At 50.3% G+C, this 12,506-nt stretch overlaps 3 protein-coding genes across 3 annotated transcripts; all 3 read left to right on the top strand.

Annotated features, from left to right (window-relative positions):
• The first annotated feature begins 3,142 nt into the window (after window positions 1–3,142).
• On the top strand, window positions 3,143–6,306 carry DNAlig4 (DNA ligase 4). Its single transcript, XM_029113172.1, has 3 exons — window positions 3,143–3,191; window positions 4,193–5,943; window positions 6,058–6,306. Exons 1-3 carry the CDS (start codon window positions 3,143–3,145, stop codon window positions 6,304–6,306), a joined length of 2,049 nt encoding a protein of 682 aa, XP_028969005.1.
• Window positions 6,307–6,438: 132 nt separating this feature from the next.
• Window positions 6,439–7,020, top strand: LOC100908395 (uncharacterized). Its single transcript, XM_003738958.1, has 2 exons — window positions 6,439–6,509; window positions 6,619–7,020. Exons 1-2 carry the CDS (start codon window positions 6,444–6,446, stop codon window positions 6,967–6,969), a joined length of 417 nt encoding a protein of 138 aa, XP_003739006.1. The 5' UTR covers window positions 6,439–6,443; the 3' UTR covers window positions 6,970–7,020.
• A 972-nt stretch (window positions 7,021–7,992) lies between these two features.
• LOC100908538 (akirin) lies at window positions 7,993–10,667 on the top strand. The gene is made up of 3 exons (XM_003738959.2): window positions 7,993–8,359; window positions 9,171–9,331; window positions 9,647–10,667. The coding sequence occupies exons 1-3, from the start codon at window positions 8,197–8,199 to the stop codon at window positions 9,818–9,820; spliced, it is 498 nt and encodes a 165-aa protein (XP_003739007.1). The 5' UTR covers window positions 7,993–8,196; the 3' UTR covers window positions 9,821–10,667.
• The last annotated feature ends 1,839 nt before the right edge of the window (window positions 10,668–12,506 follow it).

Raw genomic sequence — 12,506 nt, forward strand, 5'->3', positions numbered from 1 at the left:
CGCTTCATGCGTTGCCTCTCGGGTCAGGAACAGCATGAAATTGAAGTACGTTCGCACTACGCAACAGGAAAACACCTGAATGGCCACAGCTTTTGATTCTGGTGGTGCTGTTATTGCAGTCGTTGCTGTTCACGATGCTATCGTCGCGGATGAGAAGGATCGTTCACAGATTCACGTTATGAGAGTTCCCTCGACGCTGAACTTAGTCATCTTATTTCGTCCCGTTCTTATTCCGTCGAACAGATATCGTTGCTGCCCCTTACTGAACTCGGCTCGAGTTGACTAATTGGTTTCAAATTGCACTGCTGCCATAATTGATGCAGCAGCGATTGTTGACGGTGGGGATGATGGTGCTACTGCTGCTGCTGCTGCCACTCAATCTTGAGCTCGCTCCAGCCAGTGTATCCTCGACGGCCGTCCACACTGAGCCCGAAGTCTCGGTCAGGCTCCGATACGTCAAGGCAGCCGTCAATCGTAGGTAGTCAGTCAGTTGGACTATCAGCAGCAGCAGAAGGAAGACGGCGGCAGACGACGAACAGACAGCCTTCTCCCTTTTTCTCCTCTGGTTTCCTCCTTTCAGCTGTCGCGGTGTTCATGCCTGTCGTCGTCACCATCGCCGACCATCGGTGTAATTTCGCTGCTATTGTCGCCGTCCTCTTGTGGTTGTAGCTGTCGCCGGCGGTGCTGCTTCTGGCACTCTCTACACAGCGGCTCTGCTAGTGCGCGTTTTAACGTGACTTTGAGGTGGTGGTTGTGTTGTTTACGATTGTGGCAGCGGTAGCAGCCGCCGCCGTGTGGCAGCAGCAGAGACGTATAGAGAGAGTTTTACTTGAGTGTGCACTAGGGGCGCTGTGGTCGCCCCGCTGCTTCTAGCAGACGAACTTCTAGCGCGTGATGAAGAGAAAGTGGGGAACCGACCGCCCCCCTCTCGTCATTCGGATAGAATTCGATTCAGAGTACACGTCCCTCGCGGAGCATTTGTTTCAGTAGGATCCTCGGAACACATAGCATGCATTAATACGATCTCTGAGTTCGAGGCGGTATGAAACTCAGGTCATCGGGGAGGTCCATGGCCTTCTTCCCTCCCCCTGAGCACGCCACTGGACAGAGGATGAATATTTTTGCATGACGAGCTGTTCATTGGCATACTTAGCAGGTCAACAACTTAGTTACGTGCCTGCTGTGGGCCCAAGCCCGTGCAACTACCTAATTCCTTGCGGGGAGCCAAGTCTTGAGCACGAGATCGTGCTCCAGCTTGTAAATTGTTGTGCCGAGTCAAGTCACGGTGTTCTGAATTGACGAAGACGAACAACTTCCGGCCTCCTTGCTTTCGGTTCGCTTCTCGGCGAACTTCTTATCTTTATCCTGACGTTGGTGAATTCAATGCTGGTAACATCTTCGAAGTGCGCGACAATTCTACCGCTTGAACTTACCTGCCACCTGCACCGAGCCTAAACTCGTGGGCCGTGACCGAATCGGGGTTCCCCGTCGATTGGATCGTTTGCGTCTAGAGCACGGCCGCGGTCTCGCGCATCGGGAGTGGAGAACACTCAATCTGTCGACCGGTTGGTAGAAGACTTGAAAATCCATGATTGAGCCTTTGAGCAGCACGAATTCCGAAAGCGGACATCTATCGGTTGCGAGCGAAAGACCGACAAGAGAAAGGAAATGCCTCGTTTTGGGAGATATGATAGTACATACACTCCGAAAAGTTTCTGGACAGAAGACGAGCTTTCTGACATGAAAACAGAGCAATAATTGGAGACTCGCGCGACGCTCTGAAGTTCCCGTCAGAAATTTCTTGCGCCGCATCAGCTACATATAGAAAATGGATGCATGTAGTGATGATGCCTGAATGTTGATCGATGCTGTCGTGCTCACCGAACTCTCCCATTCAGACTTCGTTGGAGACCGTTCCCACTACTTCCCAGTTGATCGATGACTAGAAAAAAAGCCAATCCCCGTCTCTCGCATCTGCATCGATCCCCGCATTTACGACAGCCCAAGTTTAAAGCGGATGCATATCACAGCACATTACGCGAGTGCCATGCGGGCCAGAAAGCCGTACCATAGACCGATGGCACAGATCCACGTCCACGTTCACTCCCCCATTCACTTTGCGGACATCGTCGGCAGAAGAGTCAAGAGCGCGGCTCTTCCTTATTTCCTTCTCCCACAAGAACATGTCCGGGATGCCACTCGATGATCCTACTTCTGACACAACTTCCAAGTGGAATGCTCCAGATATCTCGGGATGCTTCTCGAGGACCTTCTCCGGAAGCTGGGTTGCAACCCTGAGTCCGTCTTTCCCCCAGAAACGAAAGACAATGTGTCGATCGAAACCAGCAGGCTCTCTACTCCTCCCGGGACCGAGATGAACGCCGGGGATTCCGTCATGATAAAGACTTCGTCACACCTCTGAGTGAACTCCAAAAGATGTCCGGAATTTCTGACAATGAGTAAAAGGCAGCGATTCCGACTGCGAATCGAATTTCCGCGCGATTTCTATTCCTGGCACGAAGTCTCGCATCGGCACGAGCACGAGCCCAGGCTTCGATCGGTTTCCTCCTCAGCCAGTTTTCTCTGAGCGATCGTACCTACATGGATGATCAAAACCCGAGTGCTGCCTACCACGGAAATTGTGGTTGGAGTATTAAATTAATCCCACGGGACGGGTCAATAACATGAATAGAAGTATCCGCTTGCTATTTCTGCGCGTAGATTGTCCCTTTTTCGGGATGAAGATTGAAGATTTCCTCTCATGAGGCAACTATTATTCGAGGGGTTTAAGAGGTAGATTTGAACGGGCAGGAGAAGAGATGATTCTGCGCGTAGTGATGACGGATTCGGATTTGAATCATGCAGCGAAACAGGAAGCCTCCAAATATCGCTCGCCCAATGTTAGACTCTTGCTGAAAGAATGATCATTGTTTCAGCAATTCGGATGGTAATCGACGGGCGGCTGCCTTCATCAAGCAGCTGATCTCGGCGGAGGTTCAAAGGGGAAATGCAAGACTTATCCCTGGCGGGGTCTTCCAGAGTGGAGCCCTTGGGGAACTCAGTTTCCAGGGAGGCGGATCTATTCGGGAACTCTTAAAACTGTTTAACCGCATTCTTCGTAAATAAACTAAATGTCATTCGGATGTTCATTGAATGTATTTTCCCGAGTCTGCCTGTTTCATTTTTCCCAACTCATCACTTCCCGAAACTCCCTGCCTTAGTCCCAATCTACCAGGGACCTGACACTGTCAAGCGTCCCGCAAGTGAGAAACCGTGGCTTGATGATTCGAGAATCTTATTCACCGAAACTCCGGAAATCTCAAACGAGTTGGTGTCTTCACTAGTCACCGGCCACCACGACGCATAGAATTACCGGCGCGCGGCGCGGCTTCTCGACGTTGATACAAACACAGGTGTCTCACCAGCTCTCGCACTCACTCTCGCTCCGTATCCAAAACAAAAGCAGACGATGCGAGTCGGAGGGAAATATCCACGCGCGCGGCGAGGTCTCGAGCTCAAAGATATCGGTATCCTTTCGCGGAGCCTTCGAGGGTCTGTATCTGTAGGAACGGCTCCACCTCGATAGTCTCAGAGATGCTCCCCCGGGAGCGCCAAAGACGTTTCTTGCTCCGACGCGCTCCGATCCTCGATTGAAATATGCTACGGCGAGACGGTTGAAATCCGGCAGCGGCTGTCGCTGTCAAATCCTGGAATCGTCGTGTGAAATCCACCACGCCGGGTCTGGTTGGATTCTGTTCTCGATCTTGAACGATCCTTGAGAGGGAACTCTGTTCCGCGAAAAGAGAGTCACCGCTGACACCTGGGCGCAGGGCTCCGATAGAAGTATTCCTCAGCCACAGCGAGACATGAGTGCCCCGTACGCCCCTTCCGTAAGCGGGAACACTCCATTCTCCGCACTCTGCAAACATCTTGAGCTTATGCAAAGCCGTAGGCAGACGAAAGCTCAGAAGCATGTCAAAGAAGAATTGCTTGTGAAGTACATCAATGGTTACCGGGATATGTGGCCCCAACTGGAGAAAGTACTGAAGATCACCCTGACGCCGCAGCAGAAAGGAGAAGATATATTCCAGGTGAGCGGTGGCTTGGAATAAGTCTCGTGTTCTGAGGAATCAGTGGACATGAACTCCGGGATCTCGATGTCCTAATCTCCACATCGCAATGTTTTTCCAGCTCATACGGCTCCTACTTCCGAATCTGGACAATGTCCGAGGAGCTTACCACATGAAAGAGACCATGATAGGCAGAGAATACATCCGACTGACTGGTCTCAGCCAAGAAACCAGGAAGGCTCAAGAGATCTTGAATTTCAAGCGTTCCGATCCCTCAGGCAAACGATTCGGCTTCCGCAAAGGTTTCGAAACGCTCGTCTTCGAAATTCTGAAGAACAGATCCAACATGAAGAGCAGTGAGCTCTCTATACAGAAAATCAATGACATACTCAACGAAATGACGAAGAGCAAGGACGCAGCTCAAACACAACTGAAGTTCCTGTTTAGTCATTGCGATCCTTTGGAACACAAATGGCTCATAAGGATAATCCTTCGACATTCATTGAATATCAGGAAGAGCACGTCTGTGGTTCTCGGCGCACTCCATCCGATGGCAGAAGAGATGTATTCAGTCAACCGGAACTTAGAGGACATCTGCATGACTCTGTACGACGCGGAGCTGGTCGTAAGCAGACCGAAAATCGGTCTCGGGAAGCCTTTCGGCTTCATGCTGTCAGCTCGCTCGAACCTCGCAAGCTTAGAGTCCGACATGGGTCACTCCGAATTCTTGATGGAAATCAAGTTCGACGGAGAACGAGTCCAATGCCACAAGAATCAAAACGAGTTCAGCTATTATTCCCGAGGCTACAACGAATACAGTGCCACATATGGAACCTCGGGCCAACACGACAACAGTTTGAGTAGCTATTTGAGCCGCGCGATAGATCCTCATGTCGTAACGTGTATCTTCGACGGAGAAATGATGTCGTACGACGGTATCAGCAAGAAATTCGTTCCGAAAGGCCGAAGTCGCGATCTCAAGAAGATCAAGACCGACGACGTGTCACACCAGCCTTGTTACATGATATTCGATCTGCTTTACTACAACGGGAAGGTTTTCACGGATAAGCCTCTGCTGGAACGCCGGCGGGTACTCGAAAATTTATTGACGCCAATCGAAGGACGGGTTCAACTGTCCGCTGCGCGTTCCGGACTAACGAAGGACGAAGCTTTGAAATTTATGAACGAAGCAACCTCGAATCTTGAGGAAGGAATCGTTATCAAAAAAGCTGATGGGCCATATGTTCCCAACGAGCGCGATGCGGGATGGCTGAAGCTTAAGCGAGACTATATGAACGAAGGGGTTGCAGATCTCGACGTGATCATAGTCGGGGCATACTACGCCGCTGGAAAAACCGCAATTATTTACGACAGTCTCCTCGTGGCCGTCGCTGAGGATCCGGAGACGTCATCAGATCCTCCGAAATATTTTTACAGCTTCGGTCGAGTTCATTCGGGTCTTTCCGAAGCTTTCATGAAGGACCTTTTGGGGAAGACCGGTGACGCTTGGAAACCATTCAACCGGGATAAGTGTCCCACTTGGCTAAAAATGTCCTCCATGGCTAACTGTCCCAATGTGATCATTGAGCCGAAAAGCTCGGTGATTCTGACGGTCAAAGCGGCGGAGCTAGTTCCAACGAAATCTTTCATGACCGAATGCAGCATGCGGTTTCCGAGAGTGTCAGCCCTCAGATTTGACAAACCATGGAAGGACTGCATGAGGTACTCGGAGCTTGCGAAACTATACAGGGAAACCAAGGGAACTATGACTGCGGGTGATTTGAAGATCGACCTGGAGACGAAAAAGGAGCAAGTGAGGTCTGGGAGAGGCAGGAGTCCGCAGCGGAAAATCAAAGTGCAATTGGAAAGGAAGGTTAGATCCATCTCTATGCTCCGATAAGCTGTCGGTGCGCGAGTTATTCGCAGCACATGAATTAAGCTGCTACACCATGAGGTCGGGAGGATTAAATTTCTCTTCCATTTTCAGCTCACGCCAGTGAAGCGAGTGAAGAGCGACTTTCTTCTCGGGAAAGAATTTTGCATATTCGCGGAGAAATCTGTCCGCAGTGCTCTGGAGAAGGCTGTCAGGAGACACGGCGGAACCTGTGTGCTTCTCCCCAGACCTTCAACGTTCATGGTTGTTGCTGATAGGCTTTCATTCCGGATCAAGACCATACTCGAAACACGGGACGTTGCGAAGGTGAGTTCTTGGGGGTTGAAGCGGAAGATGACGTGAAGCATTATCAGTTATCAGCATGATCTACTGATATGCGCTGCTGACGACGTCCCGCATCCACTCGGTAGGTGTCCTGGCTCGTAATGTGCATCGATACCCGCCGTATACGAGATCCATGGCCGGCAGACTATTTGGGGATGACCGACTCGACGAAACTCAAACTACGAGACGATTTCGACCGTTACGGAGACTCCTACGATTGCGTGAGTATTGTGTAGTCGTCTCTGGAAGCGATTCATTTAGCTAGCTTTCACGGGAGACCGAGAAACTGAGAGCACAGGACATTTGGGAGGAACCTTTCTGCCTCCACAGAACGTCAAAGAGCTCATGCTGAAGAACATCATGGAAGACATGAATCTCGAAGCCACCAGCTATGCAAACGCGTGGGCACCGGGGAAAATATTGCCGCAACTCCACGAGCGATATCAGAGAGCGTTCTGTAGGGAATCAGGCTTCGGATTCGCCGGCAAAACGTTTTTCTTGGCCACCGAAGTAGGAATCCATTGGAAACTTCGCATCATGGCCGCAGGGGGTGTCATCACGGCTCAGATGGAGGCGGCGGATTTCGTGGTGGAATGCTCGAAAATGCGCGGGGGAGATGACGATCCCCATGGAAGATACAAAACACTTGGATGGCTTGAGGAAAATCTCGAGGCCTTCTGATCGACTCCTCCTGGGAACCGATACTCTGGGCAGGCGCCGCATGATTCCGAGGCAAGGTCAAACTTCGGTCCCTTTTCGTTCTACTCTTCAGCGGCTCGTCAAGTCCTTTAATCGATGAGTAGGAGCGATTGGGACTAGTCCTGCCGGATCCACTTTCGCTGCGAATCAGTCTTGAGTCTTGAGGCTCAAGAGGCGAGTATATTAGGTTTAAGAATAAATGTTATCGTGCGATCGCGCGAAGTCGATCGTTCTTCCTGTGTGCGTGATCTTCTTCCTCGAGGGTTTGGCTTCTCAGATCCACAGACCTGGGAAGGATCTCTGAGGGGTCGTATGATTTCGTAGGGCCAGGTGGCGCACGCTCGGAACCAATGTCCGAACAAATTTCTCGTCTGCATGTTCACTTGTTTCGTATTTCTCTCATTCGATATGTTCTCACGATCGAAATTCAAGCGGAGCTTCCGCTGCCCACTGCCGAGCGGAAAACCCGAACAGTCACTTCGGCTCGATACTTGAATTTTGACCAAATCTCGGGGATGTAATTATAGCCACTTTTAGATCCTCTTCTATATGAGTCATCAAAAGCGTGATCTCCATAGTTTGGAATTTACCCAGATCGATCAGATCGGTCAGTGCGCTCCATTCGCCATATGGTCCTCATAATTATAATGATTAAAAATTAATATCATGCAGTGTGAGCTCCCCACAACGAGAATGGTGGCGCGCCATCAAGAATGGTTCGTTGAAAAATCGTACGTCATAGCGAAAATCTGTTCTAAGGCGGTTCGCTCTAAGTCTTATAGTGTAAGAGATTTTAGTGCAATGATTAACGAACATTCAGTACCCCCATATGGTGCCCGCCCTCCTTGAGCTGCTTCCAAACACGGAGATCTATGCGTTTATCCGAAAAGGTTCGTTGGTAGAAGCCAACGCCAGGCCAAGAATGGTCGCGTAGAAAACAACGTGATCCCTGTTCTATCCATCTGTGTGTGTTACTGCTGCTCCTGGTGGTGCCTGCTATTGGCTGCGACGGCATTCTGCCTTTAGCTGTGGTGGTGTATGTGTCGGATCTGAAGCCAGAAGCCAAAAGAGTTGTTGTCTGTTCCCTGCATCGAAGTGAAGATTTGACGCCGTGCCGTGCAAACTCCGAGCAAGCCGCCAGGCACAGGATTCGAGCAGCAAGCGTTTTGACATTCCGCGAACGGCTTGCGAGCGAAAAACTACAGAGCAATGGCCTGCGCCACGCTGAAACGCCACCTCGATTGGGATACCTTGCCCGGACTCGCACCTCGGCAGGCAAAACGTCGTCGTTTCGTTCCATTCACGGCTGTTGCATCGCGTCAGAAGGAAACGGCCTCAGTGTTCCAGGACGCAGCGCCCAAACTCACGCCAGGTAAATCGATTTAAACTCTACCCCGAGATTCTTAGGCCGCACGCATCCCGTTAGGGCTACGGCCACTTCAGTCGGTGGTAGTGCTGCGTACCGGAAGCCGAGAAACGCTTCCGAGCCATCGGTATAGGGGCCCCTCTCGGATGATTCGAGTTTGTTCAAAGCGATATCGGGGAGAAACTGCACGATTTCCAAGCGACATGCCCTCAACTCAACTTGTTGGCCAAGGCCTATCACGGCCCCCAGAACCGCGTAGCCCTGAATCATAATGGACGCGGCCCAGCGTTTGTTCTTCTCTCTCGTGGTCTTCTGAGCCGTGGAGCTGGGGCAAGCACAGATAATTCATGCAGAAATCTTCAATTTGAGAGCTCCTGAGCCTCGTCTTGGGTAGTTCTGGGAATTCCAGCGAGGGAAGCGACTCGATCAAGCATAGGAGCATCAATCAGCTGTTCCCAGCAGCGTTGATGATGATAATGTTGTGAGTCCGCTGTTTGGTTGTGGGAAGCGAATCACGATCGGGGCGTGTTTCAAAGACGGTTCTCGGATTCGCCCTCCGTCGATAGATGCGCTGCCGCGTAATTTTGTTTCGAAAAGACAGGACTCGACTTCTCTCAGTCAGTCAGAAGAGGCGTGCGAGGAGTCAATGGCGACCGGAAGGGTGTTCTGCTCGAGAGTCTGCCGCTTGTGCAAACTCTCGTCGACAGCCGTACCCCACCGAAATTGCCAGAGGGAATATCGAGTATCGTCCGGAAATCATCCAGAGCCCTCGGGATCACGATCGCTTCTCTGACTGAGTAATCAATTATTCTTACAGAATTCATCGCCTCCTCTGTGTGTCACGAGGTCCGTCTTCTACAGAGACGCAAGCAGCTGCCACCCTTCAGCCTCAACTCCCCACCGTCGTCTCCGACGTCGGCTTCAACTTCTGGAGCTGAGTCCAGCAATAGTAGCACCCCCCTGTTCACCTTCAAACAGGTGAGTCAGGCATCGCTCAATTAGTACCTGGCAAAGCTGTCGATTAATTCCAGCAGACATCCGAGATTTCAATCTCGAGGCGAATCAAAAGCAGTATCCGGAAAAAACTCCTCCGACCCGAAGGGATGGGTGAAGAAAGACGCTATATTCATCCGCATGGATGCTGTCTGATATTGTGCCTCCGTCGAAGAGCATGCCATCGATTTCTTCTCCCTCGATCGAACGGTCGCCCCATCGTGTGTCCTAGCAATCTGAGGTCCCAGCCCTGCTTCTCGTCACTACGTGAACGGTCAGATACAAGTTTTTCAATTGCAGGTCAACATGATTTGCGAGCGGATGGTACGGGAGCGTGAGGACGAGCTCCGCCAACACTATGACAAAGTGCTCAACGACAAACTCGCGGAACAGTACGATGCCTTCGTCCGCTTCACGCAAGACCAGATCCACAGGCGGTTCGCCAACGAGGCCGCTCCTTCTTACTGCTCGTAGAAATTCCGCCGTCAGGACAAAATCGATAGAGTTCAATACAAGCCACCATATGAAGAGAAGATACAGTTAAACACAATGTCGACAATCAATACGTCAGTCCGATCATTTGATGGGTCGGGCTACCGTTCGCTTTGTCGACATTGCAGCCACCAGCTCTCTACTAGGACATTTCAATAGTAATTTGGGTAGCCGTTGAATATTATTACGATCACCATTATAACAAACCAGCGGGGCGACATGCATACGAACGATTTTGTACTGCAATGTACAACGACACGAGGTCCTGATGCGTGTGGCTGCCGGAAATTTTCGGAAACGTGAGGAGTTGAAACGAAGCGAATCGGTGTGTCATCAACAAGTTTACCTGATGGACAAGGGCCACATGAGTGATAAATGTAACAACAGCTGATACGAAATCGAAAGTTATGAAGTATGAGCAGATGAGACTGTCTAATCGTGGCCTTAGCGGCGTTTCTCGGTCATTGCACGCTTCGTGCATCAAAACCGATCGATTCGAGGTGGATTGAGATGTCATGGGTTAATTTGGCATTACGAGGAGAAGAAGACGACGGGACAGGGGAAGTCGGGGGGGGGGGTGTCTATGAGGGATATCAGAGATTCAAAGGGAATAATCCTCCGAATGCGGTTCTCGGTGTTCAAGAGAAGCAGCGAAAAGCTACGAATCGGCGGTGCGGAGTCTCTGTCGCTCGCTTCTGGCTCACGCCCGTTGTCGGAGCCGAAGGTATTCATCATGCGCGAGCGACGCAAAACTTCGACGAAACCTCTTGAACCGAGAGAAACGCATTCTCGAGAGCAGGGTTGCATTTCAGGGACCTCGAGCGGAAACGCAGCTCCCGGGGTACCTGATTCCAGATTACTTTGTTCCTTTGGGTCGCTTCCCATGCCTTGATGAGGCATTATACGAATTATTTTCCGTCCCGCGGCGTCTGAGGACTAGTGCCTAAGAATGTTTTTGCTTTTTCACGCTGAGTGACATCCGTGTCGTAGTGCTTCATCGCTGCCCTTCCCCATACCTACCTTCACCTATCGTAGAGAGTTTCTTCCGGAAACTTTCATCGGAAAAAGTGTCGTTGCGAGATCGTATGTCGCTCGCGGATTTCAATAATCGAGTGCCGAACACGGAACAACAAAACTCCGCAATAGTTCTAGCAGCACTCTTTTTATATCATTACCTAAATCAATGCAGATGCCCCGTTTGATTCCCATCGGTAGGGACCTTATCGATGCTCTTTGAAAAACCGCTGAAAAAGGACGCTAGAGAAAACAAATCCCTCCCCAACCACTTGTCACGAGCTCCGGTTGGCGCGTCTCCGCAGGGTCCGCTGTCATGATCTCAGGGGGTGCTAAGTCGATAGTCTTTGACGGTAGTATGGAAAAAGGAAGGGTCTCGGGTCTGAAGATGGAAGTATTAGATGGAATTCAACGAAAAACTACCAGGATTAGAAAGCAAAGAATGGGGTGAAACTAGGTCCGGGAACTTGCGCGGTAGAGCTAGGTCACCCCGTCTGAAAGGGTAGAGTCGGGCTGAAGTTCTCCGCATATTGTGGCAACAAATCCGTTTGAGGAACACTATGGATGTCCAGCGAGGCGGGACTTCCCTGTCTTCATACGGTACACTGTACAGAGACGGCAATGAAAAATATGCAGTAGAAGACAGCAAGCAGCGACTCAAATGGAGAGATCCACCATCGAAGGGGTCGCTAGTATTTCTATGCACAGAAGAGCAGAAGTTGAAGCTATACAACTAGGTGAATGAAGCAGGAAACATTTTGTAAATATATCATAGGGAAAAATAACGAAACTTACCAACAACCTACGAACTACGAACTCCAACAAGCAACCACCAACACCTGGAAAGAACAGAATCGCCGAAACGAATGAAGCGTTAATAGATTATTCGAAGAGATATTCAAAGAGAATGTGGGAGAGATGCATAACCTTCGAGGGTGAAAATCCCTGAAGAAACATTTCAAGAGGAAGCAACGCGGAATCCGGAGCGAAGCAAATATGATCCTCTGAAGATTGGGCTCTCATTATCAAACACCGATTCGTCGGTATTCCCCGTGCGCTGCGCTGTGTGAGGAGTCAAGTTCGACGAATCAGCTCTGAGCGTCGGAAGAGATGCTCGAAGAATACAGTTCAAAAATGCGATCATTCTGTGAACATGATGTAAAATAAGAAGAGTTCGGCGAAACAACGAATTCGATTGCGGACGGGCGTAGCATTTGGTTGATCAACGGTCAGATGAGATCAAAAAGCTTTCGTATCAACAACGTTGCTGATGTCTACTCGAAGATGAAGTTTGGATCGATAAGAGAAATGTTCAAAACCTTTCAAAAACGATGCAGATGATGAAACAATAAATTTTGTCTACTTTACCCGACTTCTGTATACAATGCCTCTTATTCTTTCGACAATTAGACCGCAAAGATATCCTGATTTCGAAATCATAAAACATTCCCTATCCAAGCGAGTCGACTCCGCTTGCAGTTTCGCAGGGAGGGGGCCTCGAAAGGGATCGAATTCCAGAATTCTGCTCAAATCCCTCATTCGGGATCCATCGATCGGACGGGGAGGAGATCGCAGATCTGCTATGGAAGATAAAATTAGGATTCGAGGGCTTGTCGCTTCGGGCGCCGACTTCGTGGGCCGTGAGTTCGACGAT

This window comes from Galendromus occidentalis, unplaced genomic scaffold (genome assembly GCF_000255335.2).
Source record: "Galendromus occidentalis unplaced genomic scaffold, Mocc_1.1 scf7180000076381, whole genome shotgun sequence".
In the NCBI taxonomy this organism is placed as follows: Eukaryota; Metazoa; Arthropoda; class Arachnida; order Mesostigmata; family Phytoseiidae; genus Galendromus; species Galendromus occidentalis.